At 42.4% G+C, this 19321-nt stretch overlaps 1 protein-coding gene across 1 annotated transcript; it reads right to left on the bottom strand.

Moving 5' to 3' along the window:
- Positions 1–739: 739 nt before the first annotated feature.
- LOC138987169 (ATP-binding cassette sub-family C member 4-like) lies at positions 740–18599 on the bottom strand. Its single transcript, XM_070367058.1, has 5 exons — positions 18477–18599; positions 16342–16431; positions 12177–12368; positions 1077–1171; positions 740–855 (listed from the first exon to the last, which is right to left on the bottom strand). Exons 1-5 carry the CDS (start codon positions 18516–18518, stop codon positions 765–767), a joined length of 510 nt encoding a protein of 169 aa, XP_070223159.1. The 5' UTR covers positions 18519–18599; the 3' UTR covers positions 740–764.
- Positions 18600–19321: the final 722 nt, after the last annotated feature.

The raw sequence follows: 19321 nt of genomic DNA, 5'->3' as shown, positions 1-19321 counted from the left end.
ATTATACACAGAAAAGAATCAGAGTTGTCCTACTTTAGTCATTGTGTAGCCAACCAGGAGCCACTGACAAGTTCTACATTTTAGAAACAGGAATGAGAGTCAAGACTCAAGCCAGATTATAGGTGACACTACATTGTAGTGTCTAAGTATTAATTCTAGTAAGCATCCATGAAATAACATGAAATAATTGAAATCATACTCAGATGTGGAATAAATGATTCTCAAATTCTAGACTTTATTAAGTCTATACTTAATAAAGACTTTATTTCCAAAGTGATAGAATAACAAGCATAAACCAACAGGGTCTTTCCATGGAAGCCCTATGTCAGTACTGAAAACTTCGCTTCTAACATGCCTTAAGCAAATGATGGAGGAAAAAAACTGGCAGCCAAGTACCAGGTTATAAGAGTCTCACTCTCTGATTTAAAAACCCTACATCATCTTATTCCTGATGTCTGGATCCACCCAGAGTGTCTGGTAATCAACTGCAAGTAGCAGGAAGGAAACTGCCATCTGTCACTCCCTAAAGCACAGACCCCACTGGCCCCCACACACTGGAAGCACCTGCTGTATTTTCCTGTCCTGACCTCATCATGATGCAAGATTTCTCTACAATGGATCTTCTGTGGAGGGAAGGGAGGGGAGGGAGGGACACCAGGGCAGAGGGAGCTGAGTCTCCTGGAGCACAAAGACCTTTCTGAGCTCTCTTCCTTCATCTCTACAGGGCTCTTGGAAAGAAGAAACGATAGAAAACAGGAGCAAACTCACTGTTCAAACAAGTGCCTGCTGACTACTGCATCCACTGCGCTGAGCGGATCGTCCAGGAGGTAGATGTCTGCATCCTGATACACGGCTCTAGAAAACAGAGAGACATCAGGAGAGGACACTTCATATTCCCTGGGTCTCATTGCTGAATCATAATGGTGTCTAACAACTTCAAGTTCCTTCTATAAGCCCAGGGAAAGGACCAAGACCCTGCTTCACACAGCCCCACCCAGTGAGTGGGGTCTGCGTGCTCATGTCCACTAGGAGCCGTGGAGGACGAGGGGCAGGATGGCAACTGAAACCCCATTTACCTGGCGAGGCTGACCCGGGCTTTCTGTCCCTCACTCAGCGGGGTTCCTCTTTCTCCTATCTCAGTTAGATCTCCTTCCTCCAAAAGCTGTAAATCCTATACAGATAGAAAAGGGGGGAAAGAAAAAGATATAAATTGTCCTCTACTACCATCTTACACTTTTAGCATTAGTTCCTCATACAAGAATTTGATTAATGTTCATACATGCTCAGCTGCTAAGTCGTATTCAACTCTTTGTAACCCCATGGACTAGGGCTTGTCAGGCTCTTCTGTCCATGGGATTCTCCAGGCAACACACTGGAGTGGTTTGCTGTTTCCTCCTCCAGGAGATCTTCCTGACCCAGGGATCGAATCAGTGTCTCCTGTGTCTCCTGCACTTGCAGGTGGATTCTTTCCCACCAAGCTACCTGGGAAGCTAGAGCAGTGGGTATAAGTCAGAGTAACTAAACTGTGACCTTGAATATTAAAAAAAAAAAAACCTATCAGTGTATTTTATTTGTTTTCATTCTGTAGTTTTGCACAGCATCTATGCGTTTGACCATTTTAACAGATATTTACTGAGGACTTACTGTATGACAGGCATTGCTCTGGGCACAGTGAACTCAGTTGTGAAGAAACAAAGGTTCTAGGGTTTATTTCCGTGATGGAAGACAGATGACATGGAAAATTAACCTGAGCACAAGTACTGAGGAGAGGAAGGAAAAGGAAGCCGGCTCAGGGGGATGGAGAGTGAAGGAGGGAAGTGAGTTCACACTGGGATGTGAGGGCTCTGCTCAGAGGGGGTGTGAGCATATCTGGAGGAGGGAGCTCAGGCAGACCCGGAGAGGCTGCTCCTCACAGAGGGAGGGGCGGGTGCAGGGGCCACAGGGAGATGCCCAAGGGGTTCAGGACAAGCAGGCAGGAGAGTGGAGTGAGAATGAGGGGGTGAGGGTGGAGACAGAGCAGGAGGAGCCTGGGGGCACTCCAGTAAGAGGAGGAGGGGGACAGATCTGGTTTGAGGTTTTAAGAAATCACTCCTGTGCTTTACAGAAAACAGACAGTAAGTGGGGAAGGATGAGGGTGGATACAAGTGAGGAGGCTACCAGAATAATCAAGGTGAGAGATGACAGTGGTCAGGACCAGAGTGGGAATGGAGAGATGGGGTCACACTCCAGGCACATGTTGAAGGTGGAGTCCAAAGGCCTGCTGACAGGATGGGTGTGGCTGTAAGAGCAGAGGAGATTGTGGTGTTTGGGATGAGGAAGGGGAAGGACAGGGTCTCCATTTACTGAGTTAGGGAAGGTGGTGGATGTAGGTTTAGGGAACTTCGCTCATGGACAACCTGAGATGACCTCCCAGTGGTGTCACGTTGCAGTTGTACATGCAGGTGTGAAGGTCTGTGCTAGAGACACAGGTGTGAGAGCTGGTGGCCCAGGAGGTGAAGGCACAGGACTTGTTTTTATAAAGGAATGAGTGTCTCTTAAAAAGACATTTTGCTGATCTCTGCCTCAGCTTCCCACTTTCAAAGAAGGGATAACACCTGACCCTAGTCTTCACAGTAATACTTAAAGTGAGTGACAGATAAGGTCTGTACAAGAAATGGGAGCAGAAAGAGCAAGCTGGGCAGGACAATCAAAAGGAAAGAAAAAGTGTGCTCAAAGGACACCCAGCATATCAGCTGGATTAAGTAGATGATTGTCTGTGAAAGCAGGAAAAACTCAAAACTAAGAAGGAAATAAAGTTGTAACTTGAGGATCTGGGAATCAATCAAAAGTTACATTTGAATATCATTTACTAAGTTAATAGACAAATCAGCCTATTTTCCCCAGAGTACCATGGGGAAAAAAAAAGAATAGATGACAAGAACATTCCCAAACTGACAAGATAGAAATCAGGCTTAAGTAGTTGTTCACTCGTTTAATTGTGTCTGACTCTTTGTTATGCTTTTGAACTGTGGTGTTGGAGAAGACTCTTGAGAGTCCCTTGGACTGCAAGGAGATCCAACGAATCCATTCTTAAGGAGATCAGCCCTGGGTGTTCTTTGGAAGGAATGATGCTAAAGCTGAACCTCCAGTACTTTGGCCACCTGATGCGAAGAGTTGACTCATTGGAAAACACTCTGATACTGGGAGGGATTGGGGGCAGGAGGAGAAGGGGACGACAGAGGATGAGATGGCTGGATGGCATCACTGACTCTATGGACATGAGTCTGAGTGAACTCCGGGAGTTGGTGATGGACAGGGAGGCCTGGCGTGCTGCAATTCATGGGGTCACAAAGAGTCGGACACGACTGAGCAACTGAACTGAACTGACTCTTTGTGATCCCAAGGAATGGAGCACTCCAGGCCTCCTTGTCCTTTACCATCTCCTGGAGCTTGTTCAAACTCATGCCCACTGAATCATGGATACCATCCAGCCATCTGTCCTTTGTCATCCCCTTCTCCTCCTGTATTCAATCTTTTTCACCATCAGGGTCAGCTTTTCAGCATCAGCATCATCATTAGGAAATGAGTTGGTTCTTCCCATCAGGTGGTCAAAGCACTGGAGCTTCAGCATCAGTCCTTTCAAACAATATACAGGGTTGATTTCCTTTATGATTGACTGGTTTGATCTCCTTGCAGTCCAAGGGACTCTCAAGTGTCTTCTCCAACACCACAGTTCAAAAGCATCTGTTCTTCTGCACTCAGCTTTCTTTATGGTCCAACTCTCACATCCATACATGACTACTAGAAAAGCCATACCTTTGACTATATTGACCTTTGTTAGTAAAGTAATGGTTCTGCCTTTTAATATGCTGTCTAGGTTTGTCATAGTTTTTCTTCCAAGGAGCAAACGTTTTTAATTTCATGACTGCAGTCACCATCTGCAGTGATGTTGGAGCCCAAGAAAATAAAGTCTGTCACTGTTTCCATTGTTTCCTCATCTATTGCCATGAAGTGGTGGAACCAGATGCCATGATATTCGTTTTTTGAATGTTGAGTTTTAAGCCAACTTTATCATTCTCCTCTTTCACCTTCATCAAGAGGCTCTTTAGTACCCCTTCGCTTTCTGTTATAAGGGTGATATCATCTGCATATCTGAGGTTATTGATATTTCTCCCAGCAATCTTTATTCCAGCTTGTGCTTCATCCAGTCTGGCATTTCACATGGTGTACTGTGCATGTAAGTTAAATAAGCAGGGTGACAATATACAGCTTTGATGTATTCCTTTCCCAATTTGGAATCAGTCTGTTGTTCCATGTCCAGTTCTAGCTGTTGCTTCTTGACCTCCATGCAGGTTTTGTAGGTGGCCGGTAAGGTGGTCTGGTATTCCCATCTCTTTTAGGAATTTTCCACCCTTTGTTGTGATCCACACAGTGAAAGGCTTTATCATATCAATGAGGCAGAAGTAGATGCTTTTCTGGAATTCTCTTGCTTTTTCTATGATCCAACAGATGTTGGGAATTTGAGCTCTGGTTCCTCTGCCTTAGACTTAAGTTACATGGTATTATATTAGAAGTCTTAGGTTGCTATAATTGTCAATTGGCACATTCTGTCATAGACAGAGTTTGGAGTTTTTATCACTAAACTGCTGAGGCATCAACCTAGGATGCACAGCAGTACCTTTCTGCAGGTGAAGCCCTCACTTCTCTGTCTCTACTGTAGCAAATTTGGAGAGAAAGCAAGTAGCACACTGATGCCACCATGACAAACAAGTCCTTTGACCTCCCTAAGTCTCATTTTCCTCTTCTATAGAATGTGCTGCAGAAACCAGAGCCACTGAATTCAAGGATGCTGTGAGAATCTCAAAGTGTGTGTGTGAACACCTCCACAAATGAAAAAATGACATGAGTTGATTATAACTTGCTCTTGGTGACTGATCCCTATTTTCTCACCAAGCCAACAGTAGGACCCTGTTTACAGTGTGAATCATAACATACAAAGCACATGACCACCATGGAAGAAAGAGACTGCATCGTAACCCTCCCTGACAACCACAAAAACACAGACACACACTCACTCAAATCTTAATAGAGGGGCATCTGATGAAAGGCAACAAATGTTCTGATGTGATAATTTATAATTACCTCACATTCTTTCTTTCTTGAGCTCAGAAATTAATACCATCTCTTGCTTTGTGTTTTCATTGAAAAAAAAAAATGAGCTTTGTGTTAAGTTCTCAGCCTCAAGCACACACACAGAATTACTTGGCCTCTCTTTCACTGTTCACAGTCCTTACAAACTGTTCTGCTTAGTTTTTCTGCTTTGATTTCATGTCGTTCAAATGGTTTTCTTCTTTAAAAAGCACCACATTGTAATACAGCAATCTACAAATGGCACCCCACTGTAGTACTTTGGAAAATCCCATGGATGGAGGAGCCTGGTGGGCTACATCCATGGGGACTGACTGAAACTTTCACTTTTCCCTTTCATGCATTAGAGAAGGAAATGGCAACCCACTCCAGTGTTCTTGCCTGAAGAATCCCAGGGACGGCGGAGCCTGGTGTGCTGCCGTCTGTGGGGTCGCACAGAGTCGGACACGACTGACGCGACTTAGCAGCAGCAGCAACCACATTCTAGAAAAAAAGCACTCACAGCCTCTCTTTCCAGGACATGAGAAACTATCTCTGAGTCTGGTAGTAACACTTTGAGTGTGTTGTTGACTCTGCAAATTATATATGAACAAGCCACCAAGGGGAAAAACATTTTGGAGGATTTGAAGTAAAAGCAAGTACAGTTGATTTCTCAGCTGCCACATTCTGATTAGATCAAAGGGGAAAAGCCTTAGTTGGGCATATATTATAGTTCCTTCCACTGACAGGAAAGTGTTCTTATTCATATTTGTTACCTCTAAGTTAAGTAAGTAAGTAAGTGCTAGTCAGTCGAGTCCAATTATGTGATCCCATGGACTATAGCCTACCAGGCTCCTCTGTCCATGGAATTCTCCAGGCAAGAATACTGGAGTGGGTTCCCATTTTCTTCTTCAGGGGATCTTTCCAACCCAGGGAGTGAACCTAGGTCTTCCTGCATTGCAGACAGATTCTTTACTGTCTGAGCCACCAGGGAAGCCCCAAAATTTAACCAATTCTCACTGAACAGCAGACACACACACTAGAGGCAAACTAGGAAATGGTGATGCTGGTTTGATGCCATCTGTCCAGAAGCACATCAAGGGCCCTTCAGCGATGGTGGAGACTTACAGTAGAAGCACCATGGAGCAGACTGCTGAAATGGTTAACGTGGGCTGGACATGAGGCCCTTGCAGAGGAGGGCTGGACATAAGAGTCAAGCAGCAGGAGCCCTCCTTCCTTCACAGCTTTTCTTCCTTGTGGAATTGCCCCTCCTCTCACGGCCTGTCAGCATCCTGCCCATCTTTCCAGGCTCATCCCAAGCACACTCTCCCATGGAACCATCCTGGACTCGTCTCTCTTCCTGCTGGGTTCTGTTTACATCTCTCATTTCTCGTGAAGGACCCGTCTTATTCTGCTCCATCATTTGTACACATGCACATGGCTTCTCACAGCTCTTGGGGGGTAAGATCTGTGTACCAAGCTCTGTTCTGGAACCTGATGCTGATTATCTCTAATCCTCACAGCAAGCTTCACAGTAAGTGTTGGCCCCATTTCACAGATGAAGAAACTGAGAAACTCTGACCACATCACTGGTCTGAGGGAGGTCAGCTTTTAAACAGAAGAGCTGGAATTTGAATGAGTTCATGTCAGTTCAGAGTCTTCTGCTCTTTCACATCATGCTGCCCAGGTGGTGACTGAAGATATGTTTGAAATGAAGACAAAACTTAAGTAATTCAAGACTTGAAGGCCTCTACACTTAGACATGTAAGTGTCAATAAACTTACTATCCTATGGCCAAGTAAGTGATCTATGTGGAAAAATATTAAACTAGAATTTATCAATTTGATACCTTTAAATATGTGTTCACTAAACATTTTCAAAAGCCTTAAAGATAACATGGAGACAAATGTTGCACACAATATTGCTTATATTATGGTAACAGAATATTATTGTTGATTTATATAATATACTGTGTGTAGAGCACTCCAGTACTCTTGACTGGAAAATCTCATGGACGGGGAAGCCTGGTAGGCTGCAGTCCATGGGGTCACTAAGAGTCAGACATGACTGAGCAACTTCACTTTCACTTTTCACTTTCATGCATTGGAGAAGGAAATGGCAACCCACTCCAGTGTTCTTGCCTGGAGAATCCCAGGGATGGGGGAGCCTGGTGGGCTGCCATCCATGGGGTCACACAGAGTCGGACACGACTGAAGTGACTTAGCAGCAGCAGCAGCAGAGCACCTACAGAAATACCAACTCAAACAATGGAAGTTAATACTCAAATACCTTCTTTCTTACATGTCACATTTTATGGATGTAATTTTACCAGAAACTGACTGAGCTTATAGTTAAAAACTAATATATCTTCAAAACTATTCTAATACTTACTGAGTGCTTGTTATGTCCTTAGCAAGCAGGTGCTTTAAAATCACAACCACATTTCATCCCCAAAACAACCTCATGAGGTTGATAGTCTTATTATCTCCATTTTACAGATGAAGTAACAGTCTTGTAAGGATCAAACAGTCAAACCCACACACCTGATCAACAGAGAAACTGGGACTCAATTCCTGAACCTTCTGACTCCTAGACCATGGAGTTGATGTCATCAACCTGAATTGATACTGCCAGTGTGATTACTTCATGTCTCACTATTTTGTTACAGAAAAGTTTCAGCTCAATGAACTTAAACGATTACTTCAATAAGATCTAGTATAATACATCTAGTTGTTTTTAACATATGTTATATAAAAAATGTTGCTTTTAGAAAGACGGTAATGACGATCTTACATGCAAGGCAGCAAAGGTGACTGATGTAAAGAACAGACTTTTGGACTCAGTGGAAGAAGGTGAAAGTGGGATGATTTGAGAGAATAGCTTGAAACATATACATTAACATATGTAAAATAGATGACCAGTGCAAGTTTGATGCATGAAGTAGGGCACCCAAAGTCAGTACTCTGGGACAACCCAGAGGGATAGGGTGGGTAGAGAGGTGGGAGGTGGGTTCAGGATGGGGAGATATGTATACCCATGGCAAATTCATGTTGATGTATGGTAAAAATCATCACAATATTGTAATAATCCTCCAATTAAGTAACAGTTTAATAAATAAATAGATGTTGCTTTTTTATGGCTTTTCCTCCAGGATTTGGGGAGGTGAGAGTAAGGAGAAATCTTTATTGTATTTATATGCATGGATAGATGGATGGAGAGAAAAAGGTTAGAAATAGCAACAATGGCCATCACTTACTGAAACCCTGGTTTGTTTACATTTCACAGGCATTTTCTGTAATTTATACAGTTATCCCCCCTCCCCCATTTAATAAGAAAGGAAATTGAGACAAACACCTGGAGTCACTACCCCGGACTGTTTCTCTCCAAAGGCCAAGCCTTTTCTACCACACTGTCTATGTTGTCTCTGTGTCTGCAGGACGCCAGTATTTCCTGTGCCTGCCTTAAGTCCATCCACTGAGACCTGGAATCCAAAAGGAGATAAGCAGATGCTCTCATAACTTACTAATTCCCAGGTGTCATAAAGACCTTGCTAACCTCTTGTTAATCAGAGTCATAGATGACATTCCAGAGCAGCAACTAAACCCTCTGACCCAATGTCCTCATTTTACTGCAGAAATGTCAGAGGTCCAGGCAGGTAATAGGACATGTCCAGAGTGACAGCAGGCAAGTGATGAACCCGGGGCCAGAACTCTCCTCTCCGCTACTTCTCCACACTGGGCCTCCCTTCCTGCCAAGGAGGGAATGGGCACAAGGGACCCCAACTCCATGTCCCAACTATGCAGCAGAACGTGAGAGCAGTCCATGTTTATAGACGTCAAATCATGTACAGAAGAACTGCTGTGCATCCCAGTCTGTGCTGCACACATGCCCCACTGGGTGAAGCCCCAGAACACTGCCCACATTAGTGGTCCAGTCACCCCACGAGCCTGCAGCAAAGCATTGGTCCCCAGGATCTGAACTTGAGCTACAAATGTAGAGATGAGGTGTCTCATCTGTCCCGGTCTCAGTTTTACTAACTGTAAAATGAAGATGGGAATATTGAAGATACTCATAAAGAATGAATAACTCATAAACCTTTTTAGGTGTGTGCATGCACATGTGTGAAAGGCAGAAAAATGATTTGCATGTAGACTCTGAATTAATGGGAGCTACTGTTCTCACTGTTCTGCATTTGCTTTCCCTTCTTATATGGTATCTGCTTCTAAGTCCCTTCAGTCGTGTCTGACTCTGTGCGACCCCATAGATGGCAGCCCATCAGTCTCCCCCGTCCCTGGGATTCTCCAGGCAAGAACACTGGATTGCCATTTCCTTCTCCAATGCATGAAAGTGAAAAGTGAAAGTGAAGTCACTCAGTCATGCCCAACCCGTAGCAACCCCATGGATTGCAGCCCACCAGGCTCCTCCGTCCATGGGATTTTCCAGGCAAGAGTACTGGAGTGGGTTGCCATTGCCTTCTCCATATATAGTATCTAGACCATTTAATAAAAATCTAGCTTATTCCTGCTAACCTGACATCATTTCTGCAAATGTACAGTCACCCATGAACAAGAACCTGGAGTAAAGAAAAGCGAGCCCATTAAACAAGCAATTCTGTGTGTCCACATCATTGTGAAATGCTGCTCACCTGATGCAGGGCTTCCTAGGTGGCGCTGGTGGTAAAGAACCCACCCACCAATGCAGGAGACAGAGACTCAGGTTTGATCCCTGGGTTGGGATGATCCCCTGGGGAGGAAATGGCAACCCACTCCAGTATTCTTGCCTGGAGAATCCCATGGACAGAGGAGTCTGGCAGGCTACAGTTCATAGGGCCACAGAGCTGGACACAACAGAAGTGATTTAGCATGAACACACACACCTGATGCAACCTATGATGTTCAAGCCCTTGTTCCAGGAGAATCACGATTTCCTCACAAAGCAGGTCTGGAGCCTTCAATACCACACCTTTGAAAATCTGTCCCTGTCTTTTCCTCACAGTACAAAAGAACAGTCAGATGTCCAGACTGCACTGAAGAGACCCCAGGGGGAGACCTTTAATGATATTATTCACTGGTTTTTTACAACCCAAGAGAGTAACATAGTATTTAACATTATTTACTCTTTTTCCTTGCTTTTTGTCAATTGTATTCTCCTATCACTTAAGTTTAGGTCTCATCGTTTACTCACTAATCTTATTTAATTCCCAAAATACAGTTAAACCTTTCATCTTACCATTCTCTGTGAAACTCAATGCCATTTCTGAAAACAATCTCCCTCAGTGAAATGATGCAGTATTAAAAAGAAATTTTAAACCATTCCGGTTTTCTTAAATAATAAATTACAAGTCAAAAATGAAGTGGTGAGAGAACCTCACAGACTAAACGGGACCAAGGAGGCATCAGCCAAGTGCAGGGGGCAGACCTTGTGTGGGTTCCAACAATGGTGAAGATTTCTCAGTGAGATGGTCAGCAGCAGGTAAACACAGACTAGCAGGTGGGTGATATTCAGGAATTTGAGGTATTTTTCAGATGAAATAAAGTAGTGATTTTTTCCCCAAAGCTTTCCTATCTTTTAGAGAAAAATAATGAAATGTTTACAGATGAACTGATCTGAGGTCTAGGATCGGCTCCACAATACTCTGGGGTTGGGGTGGGGCTGGCAGGGGTAGAGATGCAGCAAGACTGGCCACCAGCTGATTCTGGCTGAAGCTGGGGTGGGTACATGAGGGTTCATTATACCATGCTCTCTTTTTTTGTAAATATTTATAACTTTCCATTAAAAAATGTTGAAAGTGAATGAAAACTTCACAGAATGAAACAATCCCCCCTCCAGATAATGTATTCTGTGTTACTAACCTATAAGAATTAAAATGACAGCATATGTAAATACATATGCTTAAATACAGTACTGTTGCCTGGAAAATCCCGTGGATGGAGGAGCCTGGTAGGCTGAAGTCCATGGGGTCGCTAAGAGTCAGACACGACTGAGCGACTTCACTTTCACTTTCCACTTTCATGCATTGGAGAAGGAAATGGCAACCCACTCCAGTGTTCTTGCCTGGAGAATCCCATGGACGGAGAAGCCTGGTAGGCTGCAGTCCATGGGGTCGCACAGAGTCGGACACGACTGAAGTGACTTAGCAGCAGCAGCAGCAGCAGCAGCTGATTTATCCAGAAGACCAACTTAAATGTTAAGCAACATTCAAAAATCTATTTTTTAAAAAGAACTTTTAACAAACCTTGTAGTGTAAACCACTATCATAGGGACCCTCTTACACTGTTGGTGGGAATGCAAACTAGTACAGCCACTATGGAGAACACTGTGGAGATTCCTTAAAAAACTGGAAATAGAACTGCCTTATGACCCAGCAATCCCACTGCTGGGCATACACACCAAGGAAACCAGAATTGAAAGAGACACGTGTACCCCAATGTTCATTGCAGCACTGTTTATAATAGCCAGGACATGGAAGCAACCTAGATGTCCATCAGCAGATGAATGGATAAGAAAGCTGTGGTACATATACACAATGGAGTATTACTCAGCCATTAAAAAGAATACATTTGAATCAGTTCTAATGAGGTGGATGAAACTGGAGCCTATTATACAGAGTGAAGTAAGCCAGAAAGAAAAACACCAATACAGTATATTAACATATATATGGAATTTAGAAAGATGGTAACAATAACCCTGTATGCAAGACAGCAAAAGAGACACAGATGTATAGAACAGTCTTTTGGACTCTGTGGGAGAGGGAGAGGGTGGGATGATTTGGGAGAATGGCATTGAAACATGTATAATATCATATATGAAATGAATCGCCAGTCCAGGTTTGATGCATGATACTGGTTGCTTGGGGCTGGTGCACTGAGATGACCCAGAGGGATGGTATGGGGAGGGAGGTGGGAGGGGGGTTCGGGATGGGGAACACGTGAATACCTGTGGTGGATTCATGTTGATGTATGGCAAAACCAATACAATATTGTAAAGTAATTAACCTCCAATTAAAATAAATAAATTTATATTTAAAAAAATGAAATTCAAGTATATGCAACTCAGAAGTCATTACTCACCTCTTCCAAAGCACAAGCCCTTATTACTTCTTCATATCTGTCTTCTTTATATTTCTTCCCAAATAAAATGTTACTCTTTACAGTCCCTGGAAACACCCAGGGCTGCTGAGAAACATATGCGATCCTCCCATGCATGCTGACCTGTCCCTGGCTCGGGGGCAGCTCCCCCAGCAGAGCGTTTAGCAGTGATGACTGAAACAGATGGCAACACACACGTGAACAGGGTGCACTCAGGATGGAACACGCCCACAGCACAGCTGACCCCACCCTGGCTCTTGATAAATGATAGAACCCTTTCCTTCAACAGGATAAAGTACAGCCCTCACAGTTGAGACCAAAACAAACAAAAAAAAAAGTGAAAATAACACTAATGGTCAATGAAAATGACTGATAAGGAATATATTAATAGTATAAACAATCTACTCTGCCCGAGTATCCCCCCAGGTGAAATTCTACTCAGCAAAGAATAATTGAGAATGTTTAACATCCTTCTCTCAGAGAAGGCAATGGCAACCCACTCCAGTACTCTTGCCTGAAAAACCCCATGGACGGAGGAGCCTGGTAGGCTGCAGTCCATGGGGTCACTAAGAGTTGGACATGACTGAGTGACTTCACTTTCACTTTTCACTTTCATGCATTGGAGAAGGAAATGGCAACCCACTCCAGTTTTCTTGCCTGGAGAATCCCAGGAAGGGGGAGACTGGTGGGCTGCCGTCTATGAGGTCGCACAGATTTGGACACGACTGAAGCAACTTAGCAGCAGTAGCAGCAGCAGCAACATCCTTCTCTAGCAGAGCCCAGCAGGATGTGTATTTGATATATCTGATGTTCAGTGCAATTGTTCCTGCATCTGGTATCCTTTACTTGACAAACACTTGTTCTTAAAAAGCTATGTGTGAAGAATATAGCCAACTGAAAGAACTCTCAAGTAAGTTGTGTCTGCAGAGCAAAAGTCCATGACAGAGGAAATCAGCACCCTTTCATGTACACATCCCACATTTTAAAAAATAATTTTATTTATTTTTAGTTCTTTTATCTTTTTCATTTATTTTTTTACAATGTTGTGTCAGTTTCTGCCATACCACAATTCTAATTTTATTTATTTTTGCTTGCACTGGGTCATCATTGCAGTGCATGGGGGTTTTCTTGTTGAGGCTCTAGCAGGCAGGCTTCAGCAGTTGTGGCCCGTGGGCTCAGTTGTTGCACCTCCAGGCCCCAGAGCAGAGGCCCAACAGTTGTGGTGCATGGGATTAGTTGCTCCACAACTGGGAGGTGGGAACTTCCCAGACCAGGGACCGAACCTGTGTCTCCTGCATTAGCAGGGGATTATTTTACCACTGAGCCACCAGGGAAGCCCACATCCCACATTAGGTTTCTGTATTTTGTTGTTTCAGACCAAGTGTATGTGCACCTTTTCTTTCAATCTTCAACATCACACAGATGTGGCGTGTGTGTATCCACACCATCAGAGTGCTCATGACACTGGGCTGAAATAATATGACTGCATATCTGTCTCACCCCACAACCTGATTGCCTCTGAAAGGCAGAGAGTCAGGGTCTTGCTCACTTCTGTACCTTTATCTCCAGCACATGGCTGCACATTCACTACACATGCACTGATGGGATCATGTCAAGTCATAGGAGGAAATGCTCAAAGCTTCCAGGAAGAGCCTTTATGATCTCCAGATATCCTGGAAGGGCCACTAAGATGAAAAGAAGTCCCCATTGTCTCTGTCTATCCTGAACAGTATCAGTTCAGTTGCTCAGTCATGTCTGACTCTTTGTAACCCCATGAACCACAGCACATCAGGCCTGCCTGTCCATCACCAACTCCCAGAGTTTACCCAAACTGATGTCCATTGAGTCAGTGATGCCATCCAACCATCTCATCCTCTGTCATCCCCTTCTCCTCCTGCCTTCAATCTTTCCCAGCATCAGGGTCTTTTCAAATGAGTCAGCTCTTCCCATCAGGTGGCCAAAGTATTGGAGTTTCAGCTTCAACATCAGTCCTTCCAATGAACACCCAGGACTGATCTCCTTTAGGATGGACTGGTTGGACCTCCTTGCAGTCCAAGGGACTCTCAAGAGTCTTCTCCAACACCACAGTTCAAAAGCATCAATTCTTTGGCGCTCAGCTTTCTTTATAGTCCAACTCTCACATCCATACATGACCACTGGAAAAACCATAGCCTTGACTAGATGGACTTTTGTTGACAAAGTAATGTCTCTGCTTTTTAATCTGCTGTCTAGGTTGGTCATAATTTTCTTACCAAGGAGTAAGCATCTTTTAATTTCATGGCTGCAATCACTATCTGCAGTGATTTTGGAGCCCCAAAAAATAAAGTCAGCCACTGTTTCCACTGTTTCCCCATCTATTTCCCATGAAGTGATAGGACTGGATGCCATGATCTTAGTTTTCTGAATGTTGAGTTTTAAGCCAAATTTTCACTTTCTTCTTTCACTTTCATCAAGAGGCTCTTTAGTTCTTCTTCACTTTCTGCCATAAGGGTGGTGTCATCTGCATATCTGAGGTTATTGATATTTCTGCCAGCAATCTTGATTCCAGCTTGTGCTTCTTCCAGCCCAACATTTCTCATGATGTACTCTGCATAGAAGTTAAATAAGCAGGGTGACAATATACAGCCTTGAAGTACTCCTTTTCTGATTTGGAACCAGTCTGTTGTTCCATGTCCAGTTCTAACTGTTGCTTCCTGACCTGGATACAGGTTTCTCAGGAGGCATGTCAGGTGGTCTGGTATTCCCATCTCTTTCAGAATTTTCCACAGTTTATTGTGATCCACACAGTCAAAGGCTTTGGCATAGTCAATAAAGCAGAAGTAGATATTTTTCTGGAACTCTCTTGCTTTTTCGATGATCCAGCAGATGTTGGCAATTTGATCTCTGTTTCCTCTGCCTTTTCTAAAACCAGCTTGAACATCTGGAAGTTCACAGTTCATGTATTGCTGAAGCCTGGCTTGGAGAATTTTGAGCATTACTTTACTAGCGTGTGAGATGAGTGCAATTGTGTGGTAGTTTGAGCATTCTTTGGCATTGCCTTTCTTTGGGATTGGAATGAAAACTGACCTTTTCCAGTCCTGTGGCCACTGCTGAGTTTTCCAAATTTGCTGACATATTGAGTGCAGCACTTTCACAGCATCATCTTTTAGGATTTGAAAGAGCTCAACTGGAATTCCAAAACCGTCACTAGCTTTGTTTGTAATAATGCTTCCTAAGGCCCACTTGACTTCACATTCCAGGATGTCTGGCTCTAGGTGAGTGATCACACCATCATGATTATCTGGATCATGAAGATCTTTTTTGTACAGTTCTTCTGTGTATTCTTGCCATCTCTTCTTAATATCTTCTGCTTCTGTTAGATCCCTACCATTTCTGTCCTTTATTGTGCCCATCTTTGAATGAAATGTTCCCTTGGTATCTCTAATTTTCTTGAAGAGATCTCTATTCTTTCCCATTCTATTGTTTTCCTCTATTTGTTTGCATTGATTGCTGAGGAAGGCTTTCTTATCTCTCCTTGCTATTCTTTGGAACTCTGCATTCAAATGGGTATATCTTTCCTTTTCTCCTTTGCTTTTTGCTTCTCTTCTTTTCACAGCTATTTGTAAGCCCTCCTCAGACAGCCATTTTGCCTTTTTGCATTTCTTTTTCTTGGGGATGGTCTTGATCCCTGTCTCCTGTACAAAGTCACGAACCTCCATCCATAGTTCATCAGGCACTCTGTCTGTCAGATCTAGTCCCTTAAATCTATTTCTCATTTCCACTTCCATAAGAGATTTGATTTAGGTCATACCTGAATGGTCTATTGGTTTCCCCCACTTTCTTCAATTTAAGTCTGATTTAATTTAATTTAATCCAGAACAGCTGTCACATAAATACTTTCCTTCACTGAGACATCCAAATTCCACACAGGCAGTTCCTAACTGGGAAACGGGAAGCACCAAGAACAAAAAGATAGTGTGTGTTTATCCTGATTTATTTCACCATGAAACATTATTGTAAAATGAATGTTCCATGAACACACCTAGAGAGACACTGTTCTAGATACACTCAATTCAAACTGAGTCACACACAGATCTGGGCTCAATTCTGAGAATTTAACAGGAGCTGTGGTGTTGCATCAAGCTGACAAAAGACATCATTAACTTACCTTTCCTGCTCCCACAGGTCCAACCACAGCTAACAGTTCACCAGGTCTGACAGTAAAGGAAAGTCCTTGTAGGGTTGGGGTCTCTGATGCCTACAAATTAAAGTTTTTAATTTAATTTACCCATTTTAATAAAGTAACACAATTTTTTTTAGAAAGTGGAAAATATAACAATAATCAACATAATTGATATGCAAAATATAACCCACATTTTTCTCTTTCCTATTTTAAGATATTGTGTCCTGGAGACCTCTTCATCAAATTTTATCTCTTTGGGGATTTGAGGTAGCTTTAGCTCACTTTAGGAAGTTTCCTTCTTTTTTCCAACTACCACACAATTGCACTCATTTCATGTGCTAGCAAAGTATTGCTCAAAATTCTTCAAGCTAGGCTTCAGCAGTATGTAAACTGAGAACTTTCAGATGTATAAGCTGGAATTAGAAAAGGCAGAGGAACCAGAGATCAAATTGCCGACATCTGTTGGATCACAGAAAAGCAAGGTAATTCCAGAAAAACATCTACTTCTGCTTCATTGACTAAAGCCTTTGACTGTGTGGATCACAACAAACTGTGGAAAATTCTTCTAGAGATGGGAATACCAGACCACCTTACTTGCCTCCTGAGAAACCTGAATGCAGGTCAAGAAGCAACAGTTAGAACTGGACATGCAACAACAGACTGGTTCAAAATCAGGAAAGGAGTACGTCAAAGCTGTATATGGTCACCCTACTTGTTTAACTTTTATACAGATTACATGATGCAAAATGGCTAGATGATCACAAAATGGAATCTAGAATTCTGATAGAATATCAATAATCTCAAACATGCAGATGATGCCACTTAATGGCAGAGAATGAAGAGGAACTAAAGAGCCTCTTGATGAAGGTGAAAGAGGAGAGTGAAAAAGAGTGAATGTTGGCTTAAAACTCAACATTTGAACAACTAAGATCATGGCATCTGGTCCCATCACTTCATGGCAAATAGAAAGTGGAAACAGTGACAGATTTTATTTTCTTGTGCTCCAAAATCACTTCAGACAGTGACTGCAGCCATGAAATTCAAAGATGCTTGCTCCTTGGCACAAGAGCTATGACAAACCTAGACTGTGTATTAAAAAGCAAAGACATTACTTTGCTGATAAAGGCCCATCTAGTCAAAGCTATGGTTTTTCCATAGTCATGTATGGATGTGACAGTTTTCACCATAAAGAAGGCTGAGCACTGAAGAATTGATGCTTTTGAACTGTGGTGTTAGAGAAGACTCTTGAGAGTCCCTTGAACAGCAAGGAGATCAAACAAGTCAATCCTAAAGGAAATCAATCTTGCATATTCATTGGAAGGACTGATGCTGAAGCTGAAACTCTAATACTTCGGCCACCTGATGCAAGAGTAGACTCATTAGAAAAGACCCTGATGCTGGGAAAGACTGAAGGCAGGAGAAGAAGGGGACAACAGAAGATGAGATGGTTGGATGGCATCACTGACTCGATGGACATGAGTTTGAGCAAGCTCCTGGAGCTGGTGATGCACAAGGGAGTCTGGCATGCTGCAGTTTATGGAGTCACACAGATTTGGACATGACTGAGTGACTGAACAACAACAACAACAGAAATGCTGGAGTGGGCATCCATCCCCATGGACAGAGGGGCCTGGTGGGCTACAGTCCATGGGGTCACAAAGACTCAGAGACAAGTGAAGCAACTGACACTTCACACTTCAGCTCAAAATATTAGATCTGGGTTTTCAAGAAAAGCTATTTGTGCTCTATATCTTTTGTTTAAGGTGATCCTATTGTATAGCACAGGGAATTATATTTAATACTCTGTAATAAAACATGATGAAAAATAAACTAAAAATTAAAAGAAGAATTTATATACTTTAAGTTCAACATGTGCTAATACACTGAAAGCTCTCTTGAAAATGAGAAAAAGAGTAACATGTCAAATGCCTCAGGCTGATTTTACACTTAATCTCCATTCATTGCAAACCTCATCCCTGATTCTGAGAATTTTTATAATATATTCTAAGTAAATGAGCAAGTCACATTTTACAGTATATGTAAAATCTCAAAATTCTCCAATAAATCTATGTCACAGTTATCTTTTAGCAGTCATAATTTTGGAAAGCAAAGTTTCTTACTTTTTCCCAAGAAGCTGTAAAAGCTTGCACATCCACGATCATTTTACCATCTGATGGCAGCAGAGGGTAGCACTGTGTTATCGCATCAAGTAACAAAAAGTTCTACAGAAAAAAAGCAAAACATAGATTGTTTATACTGCAAGAACAAAGCACAAACAAAACAACTGCTTCTCTGGAATTGGCAATAAAAAGTTTTATACCTATCATTTATACCTACCTATCATTTTACAACTGTATTTTATTAGGTCTTGGTTCACATGAGAAATATTAAATAGTATATAGTATGTAATATATCATTATTATATGTACAACTAAGTATATAATAGAGTATAGCATATATATATATATATATAACATAGCATATACACACATATATAGAGTACGTATGTGTGTGTGTCTGTGTGTTTGTGTGTGTGTATAAAATAAATAAATAAGAATTCCTGGCCATGAGGCTATCTTTGTTACTTTCTCAACAAGTGTACTGGTTCCTCTCTAAGAAGAAAATATGGCTTCAAACTCCAATACATTTAGAACCTGGACATTTTTATTGTTTTACTTTTGTGTTACCAACAATAAACAGGTGAGCTGGTAGGAAATTATTTCATAAATACTAACTGAATCCCACCATGTGCCAAGCACCATGCAACACTGCTAGGAACACAGAGAGGAAGGCCCTCCCCAGGCCGTCAGGAAGCAGGTGGCACAGTACACGCTAGGAACACAAAACCAATGACAGAAAACCTGAGTGCAAACTCTGTACACAACGCTTTTCTCCTTGTGTGTATCATATCCATATCACCACTTGTCATTAACTATTACTAAGGCATCATTCTAAAAAGAAAACA

Source organism: Bos mutus, unplaced genomic scaffold, assembly GCF_027580195.1.
Source record: "Bos mutus isolate GX-2022 unplaced genomic scaffold, NWIPB_WYAK_1.1 CTG919, whole genome shotgun sequence".
NCBI classification, from domain to species: domain Eukaryota; kingdom Metazoa; phylum Chordata; class Mammalia; order Artiodactyla; family Bovidae; genus Bos; species Bos mutus.
This window is presented reverse-complemented; position numbering and strand designations above follow the sequence as displayed.